Source organism: Bison bison, unplaced genomic scaffold, assembly GCF_000754665.1.
Source record: "Bison bison bison isolate TAMUID 2011002044 unplaced genomic scaffold, Bison_UMD1.0 scf7180017864144, whole genome shotgun sequence".
Classification (NCBI taxonomy): Eukaryota; Metazoa; Chordata; class Mammalia; order Artiodactyla; family Bovidae; genus Bison; species Bison bison.
The window spans coordinates 4,776,298-4,803,555 of NW_011494716.1; the positions used below are offsets into that span (position 1 = coordinate 4,776,298).

The 27,258-nt window shown below is 44.0% G+C and overlaps 1 protein-coding gene across 7 annotated transcripts in view; it reads left to right on the plus strand.

Annotated features, from left to right (window-relative positions):
* RBFOX1 (RNA binding protein, fox-1 homolog (C. elegans) 1) overlaps positions 1-27,258 on the plus strand; it is a 441,591-nt gene that overhangs the window by 366,899 nt on the left and 47,434 nt on the right. For 6 of the 7 annotated variants that reach the window (XM_010840441.1, XM_010840445.1, XM_010840443.1 and 3 more), the window contains 2 exons: positions 7,883-8,015; positions 25,429-25,471. In XM_010840441.1, coding sequence (XP_010838743.1) covers positions 7,883-8,015; positions 25,429-25,471 — 176 coding nt within the window. Of the gene's footprint in view, positions 1-7,882; positions 8,016-19,172; positions 19,213-25,428; positions 25,472-27,258 lie in introns of all 7 variants that reach the window. The other variant, XM_010840448.1, reaches the window with a different exon arrangement.

Below are 27,258 nucleotides of genomic sequence, written 5' to 3' on the forward strand. Positions count from 1 at the left end.
AACTTTTTATCTCCATGTGAATGGAAAAGTGTTATACCCTTAAAGATGAGAGCCTTGAGAATGGGCAATCCTATTTTAGGCTATAGGCAACATATAGGAAAGTCTGATGGCTCAGCGGATAAGAGAATCTGCTTGCAATGCAGGAAACACAGGATTTGAGTTTGATCCCTGGGTCTGGAAGATCCCCTGGAGGAGGAAATGGCAACCCATTCCAGTATTCTTGCCTGGGAAATCCCATGGACAGAGAGGAGCCTGGCGGGTGGCAGTTCATGGAGTCACAGAGTCAGACACAACTGAGCGACTTAGCACAGCGCAGTACATTCTTTTTACATGGTTCAAGGATAAAGCCATTTTAGTTTTGTTTAACCTATATCCAAATCACCTAAGTATACGTTTCACATATGCAGTTAACCATGCTCTATAAGCCAGGAGACCCGGTAGGCAAGTAAAAATAAATAGATCAGCTCCTACCATCCCACCAGGGTCTAAAGGAAGCTTGACAAACAGTTGTGGTGTTTTGCCCTTGAATTTGACCATTTATCTTAGTTGCAAGACAAGAGAGCCACACTGTCCTGAGCCAGCCATAGGGGGGATGTCCTCTCATGGAGACAGGAAGAAACACAGAAGGCACAGCTGTCAGTCAGGCAAGGCAGGGATTATAAGGATTGCTGTTTTCCAGTGTTCCTTGTTGCACACATTCATTGCATAAAGACTCAGATTTGCTGGGTTGCTAGGGAGCTCCACGTGGGGCTGTGTGCAAGAAGCAACGTGACCAAATACCTTTTACTGACCAGATGGGTACCACCTGTCTGGGTGTGGGGGGAGTTTGAGCTCAACTTCTCTGAGAACAAGAAACCAATCTCCAAACCCTAATGCTGTGGAGCAATAAAGGTAAATTTAAGTGAATGAGGGTGGGCAATAATTCCCAGCGCAGAGCATTTACCCAAATCATCTCCCTTTTCATCAGAATCACACATATTCCAAGTCTGGTTGCTATTTTTGGGTCAGGAGTGTAGCAGTTTTTATAAAGATGACTGAAATCTCATGTATTATTTGCACACTGTATTTCTGCAAATCTTGGGCAGCATGCTTTTTATAAAGGACAGGGGTATGGTCCTTTTAAAAGAGACAAACATGGGTTCATCATCAAAGCATGTCCAGGCATAGTATTAGGTAGCTGATACCTTGCTGTGCTAGGCAATTTCCTAAATCAAAGAGCAGAACAGATGGAAAACACTGCCCGCATGGAGCTTGCATTTTAGCTATGGAGAGAGTATTTTTTTCCCTTCATATCTGTGATCCAAGTTACTTGATTGCTAGTACACCCAGGAAGATTTGGGGTAGGTTTCTTCAGAAAGAGATTACAAAATAAAAGGGAGGGAGGGAGGAATGGATGCCTAATCCATTCTGTGTACCTTGACACCGAATTCAATCTCAGAGAGTTTTGGATGAAATAGAAAAGAATAGCTTTATTGCTTTGTCAGGCAAAGAGGGCCACAGCGTTTTGCCTTCAAAACTGTGTGTCCTGACCCGGAGGGGGTGGTGAGGAGTTTTATGGTAATGGTTCAAAGAGGAGGAAAGCCTGACTAGCTCCTGGACATTCTTCTGATTGGTGGTGAAGCAAGTGGAAGTCAGCATCACCAATCTTCTATTTCCAACTGGTCTGGGGTCTGTGTGCTGGTGGGCAGCATGCAGTTAACTTCTCCCACCTGGTGGGGGTTTCAGAATCTGCAAAACAACTCAAGGATATTATTAAGTGTACCCCTTAAGGAGGATCCGAGACCCTACCCCCGCAAGGCTACACTGCTGTTTCTTGGCTGCTGCTGCTTTGTCTCTGCATCCCCTCCCTTCCCTAATTAGCAACTGTTTGAACCTGCCTGTTGGAACTCAGGGAAAGTCTTGGAGGCTGAATGAAGGCGATTTCCTGTAATCAAGGAACGGGAAACACAGAAAGGCTTTTGTGCCCAGGAGCCCCACTGGGTCCTGTTTGGTTTCAGGAATGAGAGAGGGAGGGAGAGAAGAGGGGAAGAGAAGGGAATATTCATCAATGACAGTGATTAACTAGAGACTTCATGAAGAGACCCCTTGGCCAGCTCTAGACGGCAACAAGAAGGGATAGCTGAGCAGACATCCACCTGGGAGGCTTACATGCCTGCTCCTGTAACAGGAAGCCCCTGTTAAAATTTGTTGTGGTTGCTCAGTCACTAAGTCATGTCCAACTCTTTGCAACCCCATGGACTGCCGGCTCCCCTGTCCTTCACTGTCTCCTGGAGTTTGCTCAAATTCATTCCTGAATATTCATTGGAAGGACTGATGCTGAAGCTGAAGCTCCAACACTTTGGCCACCTGATGCAAAGAACTGACTCATTAGAAAAGGCCTTGATGCTGGGAAAGATTGAAGGCAGGAGAAGGGGACAACAGAGGATGAGATGGTTGGATGGCATCACTGACTCAATGGACATGAGTTTGAGCAAACTCCAGGAGACGGTGGAGGACAGAGAAGCCTGGCGTGCTGCAGTCCATGAGGTCGCAAAGAGTCAGAGATGACTGAGCATATGAACAATGACAACATGTCCATTGAGTTGGTGATGCCATCCAACCATTTCCCCCTCTGCTGCCCCCTTCTCCTTTTGTCTTCAATTTTTCCCTGCATCAGGGTCTTTTTCCATTGAGTCAGCTCTTCGCATCAGGTGGCTCCTTATCTTACCTGAGGGCACTTGGCCTCCCAGGAAGTTGATGTGCGGTCCTTCCCTTGCTCCTTTAACAACCAGAATCTCTTTAATGCGCCCTGCTTGGAGTAGCCCAAAGAGCTTGGTATGAAGACCTGCAAATCCCTTATCCTGCACTGAGAAGGCTATTTTCTCCCTGCAGCAAAGAGGGGTACACAGCGGCATCCTGGCTTTCCCCTTCTAGCAGCTTGCATTCCCCTCGCTCTACTGCCGAGCTTCTGTTTCATGTTCTATCTCAACATCTAAATCCTCCAAGAATTATTGTAAAACCTGCTTGTCGCTGAGAGGGATCTTGTCTGGCTCACTCCGTGCCGCAGCCAACGATAATGAATGGGTCAGCATAATTTCTGCGTTTCCTCACACAGGCAACCAGCTGCTCTGCCAGATTGTGAATTTTTCATTTGCTTTATTTCAAAATCCAGGGTGTTCCTCCGCAAACTTAATATTTGAACTGTGGCAAGATCGCGTTAGAATCAAAGGCTCACTTGTTCCTTTTCTCCCCAGTGTTGAAGCCAACATCTATCTCCAACTCTAGGCCTTTTAGGATATTTGGATTGCCCCGCTTTCCCCATTGAGGTTGATACCTCTTGGCAATTTCAAGGATAGTAGTTGGGCTTCCCAGGTGGCACAGGGGTGAAGAATCCACCCGCCAGTGCAAGAGATGCAACAGACGCGGGTTCTGTCTCTGTGTTGGGAAGATCCCCTGGAGGAGGTAGTGGCAGCCCACTCCAGTATTCTTGCCTGGAGAATCCCATGGGCAGAGGAGCCTGGAGGGCTACAGTCCATGGGGTCGCGAAGAGTCACACTCAACTGAGCGACTGAGCACAGCTGAAACACCAGCTAAGAAACATGGATGCGGAGGGGCTGGCAAGCTGAGAGTTAAGTAATGCTATATGATTTGTCTTGACTGACAATTTTTTTAAAAAGATTAAGAAATAACCTGGATGGTCTTCTGGGACATAAAGGACATAAAGAGAAAGATAAAATCATTCTGGCTTTGTTCTACCATCCTGGCATTTTACTAGCATCATCAGAGAAGGATATGGTAGAATCCAAGAAACAGGCTGGCTATTGGCTATTCAAGAACACACGAAGAATTCCAGAGGGTAGTCAGTCTGTCTTCAGCTTCCAGGTCAAGAGTTATAGTCCAGTCTGTGCAATCCCATGAATATAGGATTGGGAATAATTGCTGTGGGAAATTCCACTTTCTTCCCTCCCCAGCCTCCTGCCACTGACATGCAGTTACAAACCGACTGTCCAAGAACTCTGGAACTAAGGGGAGCTGATAGAGTGAAAGGCTTCTACTCTTTTTCTTTATTTTTTCTCTTTTTATTGAAGTGCTGATTTACAATATTGTGGTAATTTATGCTGTACAGCAAAGTTATTCAGTTACACACGTATTCTTTTTCATATATTTTACAAATATTTTTTCTCTTTCCTTTTATTTTTTTTAAACTATGAAAGCATGATAACACAATTACAAGAGACTTGGAAAATACGGAACAAAATTACATATAGTTCCACTATATGTTACGATTATTTTTTAAAGTAGATAAATTAATATTTTTATTTGGAGTTTCCATATCAAACTCAAAAATTGATAGAATGAATAGACAAAAGAGTAGAAGGATACAGTAGACCTGAAAAGCACCATGAACCAATTCAACATAATGAAGATTTATACAATTTTCACACAACACCAGGATACAAATTCTATTCAAGTTCCCATAGACTATAAACTAGGAGACATTGGAACATATCCAGGGACCTAAAGCAAGGTGCAAAAAAATTTCATGGTGTAAAGTAATTGGAGTCCTACAGAGTCTGTTTTCTGATATTCTTTTTAAATTTTTTTTCCATTATGACTTATCACAGGATACTGAATATAGTTCCCTGTGCTATACAGAGGACCTTGGTGTTTATTCATTCTTTATATAAAACCTTACATCTCCTAACTCCCACCTCCCTGTCCATCCCTTTCTGAACCCCTTCCCCCTGGGCAAGCACCTGTCTGTTCTGTTCTCTATGTGGAGGGCTTCCACTCTTGAACATGATGGCAGGGAGGAAGGCTGTTTGGATGTAGACAGAGGCAACTTTAAGATAATATGACACACAACACCCTGTGAGAGGTTAGGAATTCTGCAAAATACATGCTCTGGGAGAGGGCAGCTTGGATGTGTTGCCTTGCCTCTGGGAAAGAGCCTCCTGGGCTGAGGCCTCTCTGAGCCTTTATCTTCCTATCTGACCAAGAGAAGCTGGGTCCTTCCCAGCCTTGCACATTGCTACCAACACTGTCTAAAATCCCAAGAGAGACTGAACGGGGGAGACAGGGCTGTGGACATGAGGAAACCCATCCTGGTTCTTGTTCATTCCACCTGTCTCCCTCTCTAATGGGAGATACTTCAAGCTCCTGTTAGGCAAACAGGGTGAGAGGAGAAAAAGGATCAAGGAGAGAATGGATAGTCCGTCAGTCATTTGGTTGGACCACATCCCAGGGCTTCATTCACTGGTCTTTAAGTCATCTAGAATCAACTGTGTCCAATATCTAGAACCTACTGTGGACAAAATCAGGGGGCTTCTGCTGACATGGGGGGGATGCATGGGGAAATGCAAGGATGAATGGGATACGGTGGGGCCCCTCAAGAAGCTGGCTGATGAATAGAAGAAGTAAACATAATAAATAAGTGATTTTCTTCTCCAGACCAGTACCCACGAGAGGCTGGGTATTCTTTGAACTAGAGTTCCGGGAGAAATGAAGTCTGGGGTTGCTGCATTAATGGTGTTAATGCACTTCCCTTGGGTTTCCCAGGTGGCGCTAGTGGGAAAGAACCCGCTTGCCAATATAGGAGACAGAAGAGATGTGGGTTTGATCCTTGGTTTGGGAAGAACCCCCCTGTAGAAGGAAATGGCAACTACTCCAGTATTCTTTTTTTTTTATATATATAGTTTATCTATGTTTATTTTCAATTAACAGAGTATTTTAGTTAGGCTCAGTTTTAAAAAATGACTATTTTTTTGCTCACATCAAATCTTAAGGACTGATTGTGAGTCTCTGTTAGATTTCTTTTTTTTCCATTTTATTATTATTTTTAATATAAATTTATTTATTTTAATGGAGGCTAATTACTGTATAATATTGTATTGGTTTTGCCATATATCAACATGAATCTGCCATGGGTGTACACGGGTTCCCCATCCTGAACCCCCCTCTCAACTCCCTCCCCATACCATCCCTCTGGGTCATCCCAGTGCACCAGCCCCGAGCATCCTGTATCATGCATTGAACCTGGACTTACTCCAGTATTCTTGCCTAGGAAGTCTCATGGACAGAGGAGCCTGGCAGGCTATAGTTGAAAAGAGTCAGACACAGCTGAAGCAACTTAGCACGCGTGCACGCACTTCCCTTACCTTAAGACTTTCTGAGCCTCTAATATATTAATAGATCTCCTGGGACAGTGGCTTTCCAAATGTATTTTCCTAAAAGAGCATCCCCTCCATGGGATTCACTGCAGGTAACAGTGCCTACTGAGAGTGGGATGGGACTGGCATGACCAGCATGGTGAGAGCCTGTGATTCAGGGACTAGAAAGAGCAGCAAGGTGGGGTGATGTCCTCAGGTTTCATGGACCTGATGCATTAGGATTTGCAGACATCCTAGGAGGAAGCGCATCCCAGGCAGAGAAAGCTGTGTTAATTATAATGGGTCTCGAGCATCAGGCTTACTTTCCCTCCTGACTCTTGACAAGTCACTTGGCTCAGAGAATTTCCGCACCACCACCCCTGGGAAGATAACTGTGCCCACACTTTCTTTTTCAGAGTTGAGTCCTCATACTTCTCTGTAGTTATGGTTGTTGTATAAATGGTTTTATAAGCTATGTAAATGGATAGGGGGCTGATGGGATCTTAGTAGTGATTTGTCCATAGGAGCATGAGGGGTCTGTACACGTCTGATGCATACACTTGTCTGTAGGTACAGTATATTTCAATCAAAACATTTTAACCAGCAATATAGGCTCATAAAGACTCCCCCCCATGGCTCAGCAGTAAAGAATCCATCTGCCAATGCAAGAGCCACAGGAAACTCGAGTTCTATCCCTCAGTCGGGAAGATCCCCTGGAGAAGGAAATGGCAACTCTTCCAGTATTCTTGCGTGGGTAATCTCATGGACAGAGGAGCCTGGCAGGCTACAGTCTATGGGGTCACAAAAGAGTCAGACATGACTTATTCAACTGAACAAGAAGCAACCCTAGATACCTAAAGGAAAATATGGGGAAAAAAGTAAAACAGAGTGGAGAAAAGCTATGAGTAGACAAGTAACATTTTCTCATGAAGTTTAGCCTCAGAGATAACTAAGAACACATTGAAGTATGTATGTATTTGTACATTATATACATATGCACGTATATATAAATAGACATGTATACATATTCCTGCACACATGCACACATACGTGTGATATGCACACTAACGCCCACGAATATTTTATATACACATATATACATAATCAGGCTTCCCTTGTGGCTCAGCTGGTGAATCCGACCTGAGTTTGATCCCTGGGTTGGGAAGATCATCTGGAGAAGGGAACGGCTACCCTCTCCAGTATTCAGGCCTGTAGAATTCCATGGACTGAATAGTCCACAGGGTCACAAAGAGCCAGACACAACTGGGCAACTTTCACTTCACTCTACATAATCACTTACACATGTACACATACTTATGTGTATGTGTACATATACACCTATGCATATTGCATGTTCATCCACATATGTATCATGCACAGTACCTATATTGGTCAGGCATGCATGTTAATAGGCAGATGTGAGAACCCAGTACACACACATCTTGCAGTCTACCTTTTTAAAAAGTTAAGTTTATGCAGTGAGCATTTCCCCTGTTAGTAAGAATCGTTTGTGGGTGTTTGTCCTAGATATTGGTCCCAGGGATCACTGACTGCGTTAACCCATCCTCTGTGGAATTGAACCTTGGTCTCATCCCTCCAGCCTGCCTTTAGAAGTCTGACTCCTGGAAGGAAGGGGTGTGGGTGTCCGGCCCTGGCCTACCGGGAGCAGGGTCCTGAGTGTGTGTGTTGAGTGGGGACGGTTCCCCCAGAGGCAGGCGCGATCTGAACCTTCTGTTCTCTCCTCTCACCCACAGTGCCCGGCTTCCCGTATCCAGCCGCCACGGCCGCGGCCGCCTACCGAGGGGCGCACCTGCGTGGCCGTGGCCGCACCGTGTACAACACCTTCCGGGCCGCGGCGCCCCCGCCCCCAATCCCAGCCTACGGCGGGTAAGTGGGGAGCCCCCCACCGCGGGCGGGCCTCCCGCCCCAGCACGCCAGCCCTCGCCCCGATCCCTGCGTGCGATGGAGTGCATGCCCGCCTTGACCGCCCCTCCGGAACCGCCCAGCATGCAGCCCGCCCGCTTGCAGTACAGCACCTTGCAGAGTCTTGAAAAATGAGTGTAATTTGTCTTGTCATGCTTGGTGCCTTTAAGCATTCTACATGTCACATGTTGTTATGGAAATTCTCTCTGAGACTGAATGCTGGAGAACAGAGAAATGGTTACAGCCCAAGACGTCTTTCTGATGATTGCAAACATCTGGTGATTAAGGAGGTTGGATCACATACTCCCCTTGAGTCTCTCTGTTGGGGGTACCGGGAGGGTTTAAGACCGAAAAATCACCAGGGTGGCCTTGTCCCCCTCCCCAAAGATATCCTGTGCTTCAAAGTGTATGAATCTTTGGCCCAGAAGAGAAAATTAGGTGAGGAGGTGTACTCTTGAAGCTCAAAGAAATTGCAATTGACTCATTGCATGGGATTTTTCCAAAATAGTTTGCTTTCCTTTTTCCCTCTTTGAGAAGTTGTTTGTAGATTAATTTGTTCCCCATGGCCCATTTGGTCTTTCTCTGCATGGACTCTGCTGTTGCCAAGTGAATCTCAAGGAATGGTGGTGAATGCTATTTAAAAAAAAAAAAATGGTACTGGTATAATGGGCTGCAGTTTCGAAGTGCTACCCTTTCTGCTTTGCTATTAGGAATCTTCCTGGTACATTCTGGGTCCCTGGCGTGCTGTTAGGAATCCTTCTAGGATATTAGAATATTCTGGCCCCCTGGAGTCGGAGAGAGGGAAGTCCCTAAAGCAGTAGTCCTCACAGGACACTGGGAAAGTCTGGAGACCTTTTGGGTTGTTGTGATAGCATCTACTGGGTGGATGTTGTGATAGCATCTACTGGGTGGAGGCTGGGGATGCTGCTAAAAATCCTACAAAACACAGGATGGCCCCCCGTCCAGCCCCCAACACAAAAAGTAACCAGGACCCAAATGTGGCTTTCCCAGCGGCTCAGTGGTAAAGAACCCGCCTGCCAATGCAGAAGACTCAGGTTTGATCCCTGGGTTGGGAAGAGCCCCTGGAGGAGGACATGGCAACCCACTCCAGGATTTTTGCCTGGAAAATCCCACAGAGGAGCCTGGAGGGCTACAGTCCATGCGATTGCAAAGATCTGGACACAACTGAAATGACTGAGCATACACACACACAAGGAAAGCTCAGCAATACCCAGCACAGTCTGGCACAAGTCTTCTCTGGTCAAGGACTAGGCTTTCTGGTCTCTAGAAAGAATCTAGTTATATTCAGGATTGTGTAAAAGGGTTAAATGCATTTTCTATAGCTCTTCAGCTTATCTGTCTTTTAGAAAACCTGAATAAGCCTAGATCATGTCTATTATGTTGATGACAAAGGGAGATGCTCTTTGTTCATTATTTATTCATATCTCACCCATTCCAGCGTAGAGCATTTGAAGTGTTTTAAAAACAAATGCTCAGAAATAAAGTTAAGGATATTAAGAAATGAGACCCAATGAAATCATCAGGAAGGGGAAATAAAAGCAGAGAAATAAGGCAATGTCCATCATTTCTTAAATAATCATTAGACTTAGATTAATTCTGAGCTTCTTAGGGCAACTCTGAGCTGCTACTGCAAAAAAGTGTTTTTTTTTTGTTGGGTTTTTTTTACTGAAAAGGTGGAGGATCATAACAAACCAAGGATGAATTGACCTTAAATTCTCACAGTCCTCCAAAATAATACATCTGCGCGTCCTAAGCCTTTTATATCTGACCATGTGTTGTGAGGAATCATTGGTTATATAGTGATTATCTCCCGTCCACGGTATTGAGCCCACTTTATAGATCCAGAAAGGCAGAAACTAAGATTTATCATTGCCAAGGTCACATAATGAGTAATGAAGAAAAGAAAGAATTACCCTCTGGGCTCATGTGATGACTGAAGCAAGATTCATAAGCCATACATGTAAAATTGCATATTTATATCATATTAGTTTGTCTGAAAATCATTTTCTTACCTCAGAAGATGGAAATTGTCGCTTTCAGTCTATGTACCCTTGATATCTCATTACTATATCAGACAGAAAAATAAAATAAAATTATATGGCTTATCCTCATATGAGCAATTTATTTTTAAAAATCTCTGAATAACACACCTGCTGTAAAATTGAAATTTGCTAACTTGTAATGAACTTGCTCTTTGCTAGGAATAACCAGGCATAACTAATGAATGCCACGTTTGCCAGGGACTTAGGTGACTCCAAGCGATAAAACACATTGTTGGTGACTGCTTTGTACATGATTTCATTTTAATATTCCAGCCATCTTCCTAATCATTTTGGTTGTAATGGTAGATTGTACCTCTTTGCTGGCAATATTATGGCTGGAATTCTGAAATCATACTTAGTAGAAAGATAAAATTCTCAAGACAGGAGGACTAGAACATTTAGAAAGGCTAGGGATGTGTATGCTCGTGTCTGCATGTTTTATTAGAGCAGAGTACTGGTCAAAAGAAGGAAATTCAGCCAGTTGCCTGGGTGTTTTGCTGGATTATAAACTGCCTGGAGTGCACTGATTATAAATTGCCTGGAGTACATTGGTACCAAGTGAAAAAGTGTGAACTCAGCATCTTCCGTGAAGGCTCCTTTTCCTTCATTGTCTTAAGCTGAAGGAGTCCATAGGAGGAGGGGCAGAAGGAGCAGTTTATCCTTAAAAAAAGAGCACCAAGGAGGACACAGAGCAGACCTTGGCTGGAGTGGAGAGCCCTGATCTGTGTTGACTGAAGCAAGTAGCAGAGAGGTTGCAAAACCCACGTCTCTTTCCAGGAAGTGACGTCATCAGGATTCAGGTGTTCCCGGGGATGGTGTGGGTTTCCTGCAGTTTTTCATCTTCAGGGTCCTTTGGTTTCCCAGTTTCTAGATTTGACTCTCTTTCTTGCAGTCCAGTTCAGCTTAACATTGCCTCTCTCAGCTCCATGAGCTGAGGATGCTAAGGCAGATGGCACCTTTGAAGGAGTTTCTTACAGGCAGGCACAGGGAACACCATAGATGCTAACAGTTTTAACACATGTGGACGTGGTAAGATAGGCTTTTGAGGGAGTGTTGTTGTTCAGTCACTCTGTCGTGTCCGACTCTCTGTGACCCCATGGACTGCAGCACGCCAGGCTTCCCTTGTCCTTCACTATCTCCCAGAGTTTGCTCAAATTCATGTCCATTGAATTGTTGATGCCATCCAAACATCTCATCCTCTGTCGCCCCCTTCTTCTAAATCAATTACACTTCAATTAAAATTTTTTATAATTAAAAAAAAATTAAAATCAAAAAAGGAAAGAAAACCCAATCAGGAAAAATTCCAGTCATTTCCTAAGTTGTCCTGTTAAAATCTCATTCTGTGATTTTCCTTCACATTCAGAGATCCCCTTTTTTATAAGCCATCATCTAGCAAACTGCATTTTGGGGGGAGACTTTATTATTCCCCTTGTCACCAATTGAAGACACATCCTAAACTTCTGTTTATTGTAAAGAATCAAACCTGAAAACACTGTTACTAAAATCTCAACCAAAAATGTGCCATTTATCCTGTGTCCATATATAGCTTCTTTTTTTTTTTTTTTGTGGGGGGGGTGCGGGGGAGAGTTTGGAAAACATCCACAGAACCTCCATGGCCACTTTTGTGGAACCTTGGGTGACCCCTGGAAGTATCCAACATCATGGCAGTCACCCAGGAAGATTCACTCAGGGTGCCCTGGCATTCATTCATTTCCTTTTATTGATTTGGTTTTTTCCTCCACATCCTGACATTTTCTGAAGTTCCTCCCAGAGAATAAAGAACACAGGTTATGAAGAGCCTTATCTTCTCTTTCTCACATAGCTGAACAGAAAGTTATTGTGACATTAATGCATGATCATCCCTGGGGAGGGTAATTCTGCCTGGACCAGGATCACAGGAATGAGAGGAAAGCCTTAGATTGCGTTAGCTAACTCCTTATTGATTGTCAACATTAACTGAGTGAGAATGGGTGATAAGTTAGAAAGCTAATACCTACACAGTCAGTAGGATTGTTGTACTCCTATAAAGACATAAACTACCAGACAGATAAGATTGCCTCCTGCTGTTCTATCTCATACTGCCCTTGGTAGCTGACTTAATCTCTGTAGGCACAATTGCCTTAGCAGCTGGGTAAAGACAGTACCTGCCTCTGAAGTGTTGATAGAGGATGAAGTAGGGAGATGAGTGTGAGGTTACAGCTTCATCCATTCCATCAGATGGCAGGTGTTAAGTGAACTGTGGCTACTGTAGTTGCTGTTGAGATAGGAATTGACTTTTTATTAGCTGCCCATACTCCTCTCTTTCTCAAGGTCCCCTTTTGCTTGAGTTGAACACCCACATTTCTGCATCCATGAGTTACTTACCCCTGGGCTGTGGTGGGTGGGGTGGGACGCCTGCTATTAATTGACCTCCATCCCATGTAAGCCACAGAGATGGCTTTAGACAGAGGTACTTCAAGTGGCTAATGGAATCTGTAGATTGGAAACAAAATATTAACTAGTGAACAGTGTCAAAGAGAGTTGAAGGGACCATGTCATCCATATTTCTTCTTGCATTTGATCCCGAAGTCAGTGTCAGACACCATGTCCAGTCTGTCTTCCCAGGACTCACACTGGGGAGAAATTACCCATTGGGTGATTGTCATCTGAGGGAGCTTGTAGGCTGATGCTCTGTGGATAAAGATGGCAGGTGGAAGCATCAGAAACACATACTCCAGACTCAGTACAACACCAGATGTTACAGGACAGCGGTTAAACCATAATCCTCTCCCCCACAAAACCCTAAGAGATTGGTTTCATCAAGTTCTCGTTCTTGGTTAATTAATAAACAGCACCTTATTAAGTTTTGGGTTTCCCAGGCAACGCTAAGGTAAAGAACCCACCTGCCAATGCAGGAGACATAAGAGTGGGTGTGATCTCTGGGTTGGGAAGGTCCCCTGGAAGAGGGCATGGCAACCCACTCCAGTATTCTTGCCTGGAGAATCCCTGGACAGAGGAGCCTGGCAGGCTACAGTCCCTGGGGTCCCAAAGAATCAGACATGACTGAATCGACTTAGCACGCACATATGTATCCAGTCCTACTATGTAACAGGCATCTTTTATGAGGATAGAAATATAAAGAACCATAGGAGATTTTTAAATTATTATCATTATTCTAAGTGAAACATCCAGCATTTTGTGATAGGTTTTCATCTTGGCTCTCGGGATATTTTTGACCAAGGTATTCTGCACTTTCTCAGGTCATTAATTATGACACACGTGTGGTCAGTTGCTCAGTCGTGTCCAACTCTTTGTGACCACATGGGCTGTAGCCTGCCAGTCTCCTCTCTCCATGCAATTTTCCAGGCAAGAATGCTGGAGTATGTTGCCATTTCCTCCTCCTGGGGATCTTCCCAACCCAGGGATTGAACCCACGTCTCTTGTGGTTCCTGTCTTAGCAGGCAGATTCTTTACCACTGAGCCACCTGGGGAGCCCTGTTATGACACATCTATGTGAAACTTCTTAGAGTTACCTCGTGAAGGTAACTCTTTTTGGAGAGTTTTGAGGAGACTATGCTCCTCTGAATGCAAAATGATATGGTGATATCCCTGGGAGAAACTTTATACAGTTGCCAGTACAAGAATGAGGCCCAAACATAGCACCATGGGGGGTGCTTTCAGGCTAGGTCCTGAAGAAACCTATGGAACTATGTGGGTGAACCTTTCTTTCTGTGAATCAACCATGCTTTCTGGTTTTAATTGATAAATATCTCATGCTCAGATGTTATTATCTGATGCTCAGGAACTTTCTCAATTAATATAAACACTTGGAACGATAGTCATCATCACCTATTCTCAGAGTACTTTCCAGAATTCTCTCTAGCTGTTTGGCTTTATTTTTGGTTTTGCTGTGAGTTCTTGTTTAAATTCTCAGCCAGTTCTAAAATGTAACTTCTCACATTAAAGAGAAAGCCTCTTCATTGAGTGCATTATGAGACAAACACCATAAATGAGTAGTTCTTAAATTTGGGGGGAGAAGGTGGAATGTCACAGATGTCTTTGATAATCTAATTAAAAATATATATTTTTCCCTGGGAAAATGTCAGTGTCCTCACACCACACAATGCTGTACAAATGCCAGTGAGTTTATGGACCCACCTGATATCCATTCTAAACCAGCTATGGTTTAATGCATTTGAATGTATTACAAATTTTTTTTTTTCATTTGGAAGGGGCAGCAAGATATGCCATCATTAAATAAACTTTTCTTTAAGAATATATTGGTGGATGGGATATATTACATTATTCAAACAGATTGTATAGTCTGGGTATCCCATACTTTCTTTCCTTTTCCGTAAACTAATTTGCTGTAGTGCAATCATCCCCTGCTTGCATTCATCCAAATATTTAACTACTGTTATTACCTTTCTAAGAAAATGAGATGTGCATTCGCATTACATTCTTGCAAAAGCATATTGCGGTCCCGAAGTGATTGACAAGCAATACAATTACCTTTGCAGGCCAGACCGACCGCCTCTGCATTAAAATGGGGCTGCACCTGTTCTATGCGTGATGGTAGCTCTCTTCTCTTGTATGGGGCCATGGCTTATTTATCGAGAGCTCCATATTAGACATCATCCCCCGCCCTCCTCTCTCTTCGTTTATGTTATTTCGAGTGCACCTGTTTAGTGAGGTTTTTAAAAATGTTTGAATACATTCTTGGAAACCATCATGAGTCTTTGTAAGAGCTTGCTTGAAACCAGTTCCTGTTTAGAATAGGACCTGGGCTTCCCAGGTGGTGCTAGTGGTTAAGAACCCGCCTGCTGATGCAGGAGACATAAGAGAATGGTTTTGAACCCTGGGTGGAGAGGATCCCCTGGAGAAGGGCATGGCACCCCACTCCAGTATTCTTGCCTGGAGAATCCCACGGACACAGCAGCCTGGCAGGCTGTGGTCCATAGGTTCACAAAGAGTCCGAGACGACTGAAGCAACTTAGCACACACACACGCTAGGAGGCTGGCCTCCAGCATTCTCTCAAATGTCATGTAAGACAACACGTGCAGGGTGGCGCTCTGTAGGGCAGTACGTTTTTTAGCTCTTGGACCAGCAGCCGCAGCTTCCCCTGGAACTTGTTAAAAATGCAAATCCTTAAACCCAACCTCCCCCTCCCTCTGCATCCAGCTCTGTTGATTCAGAACCTCTGGGCTGGGCGTGGGGCCCAGCCATCTGTGTTTTGATGGGCCCTCGAGGTGGTGCTGATGCCGGCTGAAGTCTGACCACTGCTGCCTGCCATAGCAATTAAAAGTTTGGGCTGTGAAGCCAATACAATACCAGCCAGGCTACAATCCCAGTTTTGTCAATACCTAGCTCTCTCTGTCTCACTTTTCTGATGTCAGAAGAGGCTATAATAGCATTATCCATCTCATAAGGGTATTTTGAGGACTCGGTGGGGTCATGATAACTAGGTCAGACCTAAAGGACAGACAGGGCTTCCCAGATGGCTCAGCAGTAAAGAACCTACCTGCCAGTAGAGGAAACACAAGAGACTTGAGTTCGATCCCTGGGTGGGGAAGATCCCCTGGAAAGGGGTGAAAATCCCATGGACAGAGGAACCTGGTAGGCTATAGTTCAAAGGGTCACAAAGAGTAGGACACGACTGAAGTCACTGAGCACGCATGCATCCCTTCCCATACTCAAATCTATATTAATATTTGGTTAAATATTATTATATTGTTCACTCTTACATCACTGTCTATCTAGCCTCTTGTACTGGAGCTTCTAAGTCAGAGTCTAGTTGTGAGGAGTTGTGTTTGTTTGGGAGATCTTAGTTCCCTGGAGAGGGACTGAACCTATACCTCCTGCAATGGAAATACTGAGTCTTAAATCCCATGAACAGAGGGGCCTAGTGGGCTGCAGTCCATGGGGTCGCTAGGAGTCAGACACGACCGAGCAACTTCACTTTCACTTTTCACTTTCATGCATTGGAGAAGGAAATGGCAACCCACTCCAGTGTTCTTGCCTGGAGAATCCCAGGGACTGGGGAGCCTGGTAGGCTGCCATCTATGGTGTCGCACAGAGTCAGAAACAACTGAAGTGACTTAGCAGCAGCCAGCAGCAACCACTGGACTTCCAGGGTATTCCCAAGGTCCAATTTTTTAATTTGATCTCCCTCCCCCTCCCCCTTTGACAGTAGTCACTGATGTTGAATAACTAGAAGAGGATTCTACCTAGAATTGCTCTGGGTCACCTCTGTCACCTCCTAATGGCCAGCCCTCCCCCTTGATGGGCAGTAGTCACTCAACAGATACTTATTTACCTCTTCAGGGTGGAAAGTGATATGTTAGCTATCAAGTGAGATATAATGTTGAGGAAGCTATTGGATACAACTTTCACGGTGAAATGAGCCCCATTCACAAATGCCTTTCATATTTGACTGATATTTAAAATTATTGGACCAAGCGAGGATCAGAGGGTCAGAAAACGTGATGCTGGTGTTCACAGGAGGGAGGAAGAAATCCGTTTGGTGGTGGGAGATGACTGGATAAAGCTCATAGCAATGTAATCTTTGACTAGAGCTATGACTGCAGATACCTTGGGCTTCCCAGGTAGCTCAAACAGTATAAGAGTCTGCCTGCAATGCAAGAGACCCAGTTGAATCCCTGGGTCAGGGAGATCCCCTGGAGAAGAGAATGGCAACCTACTCCAGTATTCTTGTCTGGAGAATTCCCTGGATGGAGGAGCCTGGCAGGCTACAGTCCATGGGGTCACAAAGAGTCAGACACTACTGAGAGACTGACACTTTCACCTTCTTTGCATAATCCTCCCTTGACATGGGCACTTACTCACCTCTTTCCCCATTTTGCAGCCAAAGAAGGGGCGCTCAGGTTGCTCAGATCATTAGTTCCAGGGCCCCTAGCTGCTGACTGCTGAGGCTGTGATCCAGAGGCCCATGTGTTTCCCATCTAATTTGGCTCTCATATGGTGCTGTGCTTTTGGAGGAGGTTATGGGGAGATGAGGCTGTCCCGACACCAGGATCAGCATGTGCAAAAGGTGTGCCAGCATGAAGGAGCAGTCAGAGCTGCTCTGATCTGGCTGAATGATCAGCGCTGGGCGCAGTCTTGTTGGCAGAGGCCGGCCCTGCCTTCTGACCCCCGGCAGACAGTATCCTTTTATGCTGGAAGTGTTGAAAACAAAATCAAAGCCTAGCTCAGGATGCCACACACTCAGTATCTGAGATTAGGGTTTGATGCTGCTTGACAAGGGCTCTTGTGAACAGGAGCCCTTTTCGATCCAAATGAAGACAGCTGAAAGCCATGCCTACCAGCCTCCTTAGTGTGTGAAATCTCTGCACCCTGTTTAAAGACAATGGTACTTGGGGTTTAGCCCTTCAACTCGGAAAAGCTCTGAGAAGCCCATGCCGTGTTCTCCAGCAAAGCAGTGTCACTGCCGTATGTGTGTGTGCATGTGTGTGTTGTCGGTGCCTCCCTCAGCTCTCAGTGTGCTCAGCCTTCCTGTGGGTCTGCTCTGCTCCTGAAATCTGCTGAAATCCTTGGGTAATCGACATCATGTTTTCGGTTAGGACCCCAGCTCCATTCCACAGTGGGGCACATGGGTCCTTTGCCAGAATCATAAATCATCTGTAAACTCCATGGGAAGGTTGTAATAACAACAGTTACCCTTTGGAAAACATGCCTTTAGAAACTCGCATTTTTATATTTGAGACGTCTTGGGATCTTGGCAAAAGCCTGTGAGGTGTGAAGGCTATGTGGGGTCCTCACTGAACCCGTTTCAATGCTTAGGAATTGTACGTTGGTTTCCCAGGGTTACAGAGCTTCTTTCTCTGGCTGTTTTGCTCAAGGTAAACCATGAGACTTCTGGAGAAGTCCAGGATCTTTTATTTACCCCTCCTGTGAAGTCCCTTCTCTCTGGCATGACTCTGTGGACAGGGATCAGAGAGCCGCTGTGAGGCTTGGCTCGTTCAGCCATCACGTGCGGTTCTGCTCAGTCTGGATATAATTTATGTGAATCTACACACAGACATAGGCATGTACACACTGGTGACATGTGAGTACACAGACACACAAATGTGCAAACACGTATTACTACATGCATCATATGCACACTATCTACATTCATAAACATATGCACACACGTGCATTTACATGTACAAACTAACAAACATACATATACGCAAAAATCTGGGGGCTTCCTGGGTGGCCCCATGGTGAAAGAATCCACCTTTCAATGCAGGAGACTAGGGTTCGATCCCTCGATCGGGAAGATTCTCTGGAGAAGGAAATGGCAACCCACTCCAGTATTCTTGCCTGGAGAATCCCATGGACAGAGGAGCCTGGTGGGCTGCAGTCCGTGGGGTCACAAGTTGGACACGACTATGCCACTGAGCAAGCATACATGCATACATGTACATGAGTCACACACATGCACAAATGCCCACCTGTGTCATTGCACACATCTGTATACCTGTTCACAGACCATATAACTAGAGATAATCCCCTCCCTTTCCCATAATAGAGGGGCACATGGAATTACCAAATATTAGAGTATGAAATACTAGAGTGTGAAAGAATATAGAAGAAAATCTCTGAAATCCTTTGGATCTCAGCTCCCCTGAGATCATTCAGCTGTAATCCATATTGAAAGCGTGACATCCGTACCCCTATATTTATCAATCATATATTTTAAGCAGATGATTTGTTTTTCTGGGAAGGAGCTAGGGGTTTGGCTGAATGCAAATACGATCCTCGTATCAGCGTGGGCCACTTGAAACATGCGTGAATCCTCTCTGCATCTGCACCCCTCTGGAAAGTCCACTACCCAGCACAGCATTGCCTCCGTGTCCTGATTCTGGGCCCCCACCGAACCCCAGCTTCATTTTTTCTCAGTCTGACAGACTGCCGTTGTCTCCAGCCTCCTTAACCAGTGTGGAAACGATCCCTGGTTCCTGCGTCTCGGCTGGCCCTTGTGACCAGACTAACTTGGCCGGTGCAGGGGTTGGTGTGTGTGCATGGGGAAGCGCACTAATATGAATGTTTTTCTTTGTGTGTGCACCCTTGCAGTGTTGTTTACCAGGATGGATTTTATGGTGCAGACATTTATGTAAGTATCCATTAACATGCATGCCACCCTTGTTTCTCGCCGGAGTCATTCTTTTTACAAGTTTGCTGCGATTTCTCAGCTGGGTGTCACCTATTTCCGCTTCCCGTGGGAAAGAGTCAAAGTCTCGGAGGACAGACGGCCTTCTGCTCACGGTAGCCATCGTGCTATTGAGTGAGTGGAATGAACTCCTTGATTCATTTCAGAATAAAAGAGTTGTATTTATTCAAAATAAATAAAATACTGACTTTTTTCCCCGTGTCCAATTAAAGACTTTGCTGCGAAAAGAAATTCTCTCCCAAATGCCCAACTGGGGTCTCTGTGTTTTCAGTCTAATATTTAAGATGACAGCTGTAGTTACCAGCTGTAGAGGGTGAAAAGATATTTTCATGGCTAATGTTTTTAATGTTTTCTTGTATACATTGAATTATTTATCACGACAGCCCTAGAAAGATTCCCCTCAAGTCCCTGTTTCTCTCTTTCTTTCCCCACATTGATGGTTTTAGTAAGAAACATCTCCTAACAAGATATAGATCCATTTGAGCATTCAACTCTTATGTTTTTCAACCCCTGATTTCCCTCTATTTCCCCAAAACAGTTACCTGACTTAGAATTATTAGGCCTATTTAGGATTGTTTGTTAAATGGTACCACTTTATTAAGCTTCTCACTTTTAGAGAAAAGGAGGATGTTTCTCATTATGGGGCCATAATTAAATTTATCTAACTTGATCTAGAGGTAGTTATTCACTGATGGTATGATATTAGCATCAGTGTTATGAAAATGACTTGGAATAAACACAACTTAAAAGAAATGGGGGATATCTTCTAAATCACATCATTATTTTCATTATGAGTGACCTCAGATAAATTCAGTGGAATCGTATTTGTTGTTTTATAGACTAGATAACAAAGAAAAATATAGCCATATTCCTGATCAAATTGAGGCAATTTACTAGAAAATAGGAAAGATGCTAGTTATTTAATTTTCTTCCCTTTGAATTTCAAATAATTACAATTTTGAGCCAGAGTATTAATCTCCATCAATGATAAACTTGGATTTTATTATTATTATATTAAGTATATTTATTATAATCTGTGGGTTAGTTTTTTTTTTTTTTCCCTTAATAAAATGAAAGAACAACCTACCTGTCTTTTATTCACCCAGGGAACAACCAGTTTCCTTTTTGTGGGTCTACCTCCATCCACTCCTTCTCAAGTCCTCTTTTTCCAAGCTTTGAGTTTGTACCATTTTAAATAGAGAAACAGGCAGGGGCTAAAGAGTCTGGCCCTCCTCCATATCCTCAGATATCCACTGATCACAAACATCAATCTATCCCCTTCCCCTAGGGTAGCTTCTGGATGGAGCATGCATATGGAGGAAGTAAGGACTTAGTTGGTGCTTCCCTGGTGGCTCAGACAGTAAAGAATCTGCCTCCAGTTCGGTAGACACGGGTTTGATCCCCATGTCAAGAAGATCCCCTGGAAAAGGAAATGGCAACCCTCTCCATTGTTCTTGCCTGGGAAATTCCACAGATGGAGGAGCCTGGTGGGCTACAGTCCAAGGGGTTGCAAAGAATGGAACATGACTTAGCGACTAAACAGCAGCAACAAGCCCTTGAGATACAGCTACATCTCCTTTGAGATACAGCTATGTTCAGATAACTGGAAATGTCCTCCCTGCTCCCTTTTTAAAAAAAAAGAAATGATGACTAAAGAGGTTCATAAAAAGACACACAAGGTTCTATTTTTATTTAAAGGAAGTTTGTGGCTGGCTCGTTCAATCTCATTAAAAATAATGCGCAGTGAGTAGGTCTAGGGCCATCCTGAGGGGATCTGGGACATGTCTTAGACAAACTGGTCACCTCTACTGGGTCTAAATCAGTTGTTTCTTTTTTCATTTTACTGGGCAGAGTTGTAAGCTTCCGGCTTCAGTTACTTTTAAGGGAGATAATGGGAGTCTGCTCTCCACTTCTTCCTATTCAGATAGTTCTGTCTTGACAGTAGATCAGAGCAACCCAGACAACAGCATGGGAGCCAGGACCACTGACCTTTTGTACACACCCCACTTTCTCCAGCACATGCTCCTCTTTGTTGCCCAAGGTCCCCATCCCTCCCACATCATGGTGGAGCCCTCAGGCATCTCCCAGCCCTGCCGAAGCAAATAGCATTTGAAAGACCTGCACGGATCCCTGTAACTAGTAAGTCAGAACCTCCTCTGTAGAAATAGCTCCTCTTAAACTTTGCAGGGAAGAGAGGATTGAGGAGAGAGAGAGAGAAAAAGACAGTGATGATCATAGATACCCTGACGGACCTGGAGGCAGTGGATGTGTTATAAGATGCTGTGAGCCAGAAACGAAGGTTAAAAACCAGGGATGCTCCTTTGGGCTGAGTGCAAAGAAAAATCATCTTGCTGGGAAGCCCAGCTCTGCAGGAAAAAGGCTGCCTGCCCTGCTCTGACCCAGTGCATATGGCTACTCACCAGAGGACAGAGAGGTCTTCTAAGTCAGCAAGGAGGGTCACAGAGGTCAGTACCTGGGTCTCTTCTACCTGGGGCATAACACACACACACACACACACACACACACACACACTTATTTGAAAAGGTAGCAATTGAGCTTCCATAACTAGCCTATCAAACCTACACATTCAGTCATTGCTAAGTGGCACATATTTCCATAAACTCCTTTGAATTAAAAAGCAGGCCATGGCACAGAATTGTAAATCAGCTCTGTGCTGTGCTCAGTTGCTCAGCCCTCATGTCCAACTCTTTGCGCCCCTATGGACTGTACCCATCAGGCTTCTCTGTCTATGGGATTTTCCAGGCAAGAATACTAGAGTGGGTTACCATGCCCTCCTCCAGGGGATGTTCCCGACTCAGAGATCTAACCTGTGTCTGCTGCACTGCAGGCAGATTCTTTACCACTGAGCCACCAGGGAAGCCCAAATCAACCATACTTTAATAGAAAAAGAAGAAAAAGTAGACTAGGTTAATGAAGAAATATAGAAATAATAGGAGAGGCAACACATGGATAGGATCAACTGTTTGAAAGTTGAAGAACCACGATCCTTGGACTTGCAAAGCAGTCCATTAGATTGAAGGGTGAAGCTAGAGATCTCATAAGGCCAACCTTGATCGAGGAGCTGAAAATAAGGGTTGCTGAACCAAACTTAGCCAGGACATGTGTCTTCACCCACTCAGGGAGATAGCAAAGAATATGGAATTAGATCAAAAGATAACTATTGAAAATGGAGGAAAGGACATGATAATAGAACTAGATATAAAAAAAAGACCCGACAAGCTCTCAGTAGAAACTAGAGTAAGATAACAGAGTTCTGAGCACTAGGAGAAAGGAAAGAAAGGATAGGAAAAAGAGAGAGATGATACAGAATATAAATATTAACCTTACTCCCTTTTATTGAAAAAGCCCTAAGCTTCCTAACAGGACTTCTCTGGTGACTCAGTGGTAAAGAATCCGTTTGCCAATGCAGGAGACGTGGGTTAGTTCCCTGGGTCAGGAAATGGCAACCCACTCCAGTATTCTTGCCTGGAGAATCTCATGGACAGAGGAGCCTGGTGGGCTACAACCACAACAAAGCTTTCTTACACTTAATGCAACTGTGAGGCTATCTAGCAAATATGTCTGGATAAGATTCCAGGGCACTTTTGTATCATGCCTAGATCCATTATAAAGAGGTTCTGGGTGACACTGTGACTTCTATACATTATTTCTGAATTCATGTCACTCTGCCATCCATGGATCTTCAAGAGGCAACCTCATTTCAGTGATGTTTGAGCTCAGGACAGAGGTGTCAGTAGTTTTTGGAACATGGAAAATGGAAATTCTCCAGATAAAACCCCCAAGTGTTTATTCCTGAGACTTTGCTTTCTGTGTGGGCCAGCTTGGGGATTCTGGTCAGTCACCAGGTGGCAAGGCAACAGCTCATCCGGAAGTTAAGTGTCTCCTGTGTAAGAAACATGATATTCACACTCCACATCACCTCACTCTCTGTGCACAGGGTTCTATCAAGTGTGTTAGTTGCTCAGTCCTGTCTGATTTTTTGCAACCCCATGGACTGTAGCTCACCAGGCTCCTCTGTCCATGGGATTCTCCAGGCAAGAATACTAGAGTGGGTTGCCATGCCCTCCTCCAGGGGATCTTTCTGACTTGGGGATAAAACTTGGGTCTCATGCATTGCAGGCAAATTCTTTACCATCTGTGTCCTGGTCCTAATCAAGGAGCAGTCTTATTACCCATCACCTCCATTGTTTTTTCCCCAGAGGAGGAGACATTTTCTTTCAGAAAAGAGATGAAATCTTTTGCCCAGACATCTTCACTGACACTGTGGTTTGAGCCCATGAAATGGATCAAATTGCAAAGTTCAACCCTTATGCCCTAGGCCAACAGAAGGACATCATTGCCTCCACTGAGCAAACTTGAGAATGTGGTGAAAGACAGGCAAACAGGAGGGTGAGAAGTGAGAGGATAATGGAGAGCATGTAAGCTGGACCGGTCACAGGGAATAATATCTGTACTTGAAATATTCAAATGACAGAGAGAGATGGGGGAACTTCTATAGGCATAGTTCCTCAGACGTAGAATTCTAAATTAAAACGGAAGGCTCAGTAGAACTAGGAGCTTCCCTGGTTCGATTCCTGGGTCAGGAAGAACTCCTGGAGAAGGGATGGGCTAACCAATCCCATATTCTTCATTGCTGTTTGTTTAGTTGCTCAGTCATGTCCGATTCTTTGCAATCCCATGGTCTGTAGCTTACCAGGCTCCTCTGTCCATAGAATTTTCCAAGCAAGAATACTGGAGTGGGTTGCCATTTCCTTCTCTAGGCAATCTTTCTGACCCAGGGATCGAACCTGGGTCTCACGCTTGGCAGGCAGATTCTTTACCGCTGAGCTACCAGGAAAGCTGCACACACACACACACACACACACACACACACACACACTCATGCACATATATTTCCCCCCACCACACCTCCCTGACCAGGGATTGAACCCATGCTCCCTGCATTGGAAGTGCAGAATTTTAACCACTGGACCACAAAGAAGTTCCTTAAAATATACACACTATATGTATACACACACACACGCCTTTATCAGGCAGGTCCCTACATCTGTTAAACTGTTCAATCACCTTGATGTCTGCCTTGGAACTGGAACACTTCACTTCCAACTAGAACCACTCACGGGAAAAAATCAGCCTCATCCACGAGTCACTGTCACATCCCAAACTGCTCCCCAGTCTGTCCAAGGGTTCTGCTGAGACCTTGTGAGTATTTGGACCTGAATGAAGTGATGGTGGGTTAATGACATCCATCTTCAAAGAAGCTTTTCCAGACCCGTGCGTACTCACGCCCCCATGCTCTCACACAAACACACACACACACACGCACACAAGTAATGTTTCCAGTCACATATGTTAAAATTAGCTTTAGTAGCTTTGATCTGATTCATTGTTTCCTGAAGTACAATTGCTCTATTATTATTTCAAATTAAATTAAGAAAAAAATAAAGGCATTAAAAAGAAAAAAAGAATAATTTGTAGTCACCATAGGTCATGTTTGTTTGTTTTAAATTATAGCTTTACTGAAGTATAATTGACAAATAAAATTATAAGGTATTTTTTTAAAAGGTGTTGATACAGTTACTGTCATCTTAACTGCCTCCATCATTTGGCATCAAAGTTAAATCCTCAGGTGTGCCCAAGAAATCCAACCATGAGATAAAGAGAGAAATGAGAGAGCAAGTTAATTTGAACTCTTGGAAATGGCACCCCCCTCCAATATTCTTGCCTGGAGAATCCCATGGACAGAGGAGCCTGGTGGGCTGTGGTCCATGGGGTCGCAAAGAGTTGGACACGACTGAAGCAACCTAGCACGCATGCAATATGCTTGGAAGGGAAAAAAGCCATGAAAGTATCCTTTTTCCTTCTTTAAAAATACACGCAGATTATAACACAAATGCAATGAGGGTGGTTTGATCCCCACCCCCATCTGCTTGATACTCTCAGTTACAGAGATTCGTGGCTCAAAAATGTTCGGCATTCCTTGGTCCTTCTTTTGGTTTAATGGGTCATGCTAGGTCTTAGTAACAAAAGAGAAGCAAACTTGGAAATGAAGTGCTCTGGAATTTCTGTCTGACTTATGCATTTTCTTTATTTATTTCATTTTTGCATTGAAAACATTACATTTCTGTTTCCTTATAGAGTAGTGTATCAAGAGCCTGTGTATGGCAATAAATTGCTGCAGGTATGAAATCCTGGCTGGTAGAAAAACTCATCACTATTGATTGTGGGTTTGCTGTGAAATCCTACTAACAAGACAATTCTGGGGAGGGAGGGGAGACATTCTCTAACATAGAAGGAGGGAAGACTGAACTGAATTTTCCAGTTTTGATATCAATTCTTCTAGAAGAGAGACACTCATCTTGAAATCTTTTTTTCCCCTCTTTGCTAGATTATGTGTGTATCAGAATTGAGATTGGGCTTGGCTGTTTATTTCTTGGCTTAAAATGTATCTGGCTTCAGTGAACATAAACTCAGTGAAAAAAAATCCAAGGCTTTCATTGAACCAATTGTCTGAAAAAAATTTTAGTAATTTCCTGGAGTCAACTGGGATGGTTAAACCAAAACCCTTTTATAATTCAGCATCAAGGATCAGTATACACTGTAGCTTCTTATAAATTTATTTCACATTTTCTGCCATAACTCTCAAACCTATTTCTCACTGATGAAACAACCCCAAATGAACAAACTTGTTCAAACTTGAGGGAAGCAAAAACCAACACCTGCATTGGCATGTAGCTGGCTAAGTTCCAAATTTTGTCTATAACCAACACAAAAACTGTCAAATAAAATGAAAGAAGAATGTAAAACTAAAATGATCAGTGGGAATTTTATTACACAGGTTTCCCTTTAACCTGAGATTGTCCCTTTTGTTCAGTATTAAGTCAATTAAGAAAGTACATTTTTTTTTCCAGTGAGATTAATCAAGTTTTAATAAGAAATCTAATATGAAACAAATGGGTATTTGGACTAAGGAGAGAACCAAATAATTAAAATTTCTGAGATAAGCTTTTATTTTCACCTTTTAAGAAAAGCTGGACTTCAAAAACAGCTGTATGTATTATGCAGATAAGTTAAAGAGTAGTGATTTATATGAAGGATTTTATAGTTTGCAAATAATGCTCTTGTAAGTGTCATTAGCGGAGAAGGCGATGGCCCCACTCCAGTACTCTTGCCTGGAAAATCCCATGGACGGAGGAGCCTGGTGGGCTGCAGTCCATGGGGTCGCAAAGAGTTGGCCACGACTGAGCGACTTCACTTTCACTTTTCACTTTCATGCATTGGAGAAGGAAATGGCAACCCACGCCAGTGTTCTTGCCTGGAGAATCCCAGGGACAGGGGAGCCTGGTGGGCTGCCGTCTATGGGGTCACACAGAGTCGGACATGACTGAAGCGATGCAGCAGCAGCAGCAGCAGCAAGTGTCATTAGAGTGAATAAATTTTACGTATATCATTAATCCACCTGTTTTAGACAAAGTGAGATCCTTGAATATTCTCAGAAAGGAGGAAGTCCTGTGTCCCCACAGATGTACAAAAATTTCATCTCACTTCCTCAGCAGTTTGCCATTTGGATATTTGAACTTTTTTTTCCAAAAGTACGCTCTCAAGTTAAAAATGTGATTTCCATCATCAAACCACTTGGTGATGCAGTGGAGATCCACAGAGCTCATTAATACTGCTTTACAAAGTTCCACAAATGAGTAACCAGTTTCATTTCATTTAACTCAGCATCTCCCAAACCTATGTGGTCATGAAACCTATGTGGTCATGAAACCTATGTGGTCATGAAACCTTGCCTTTCCCTTGATGAAGATCCCACCAAGCACAGTTTTGAAAATGTTTCATTGGAGCATCGTTAAAGTACATAATTGATAACTTCCCCCCGTGGACCTCCAGAGGTCTTGCTAACAAAGGAAGTATTCCCAAGCCTGTGAATCAATATCTTTGATGGTTGCCTCTGGTGGTGGGGGC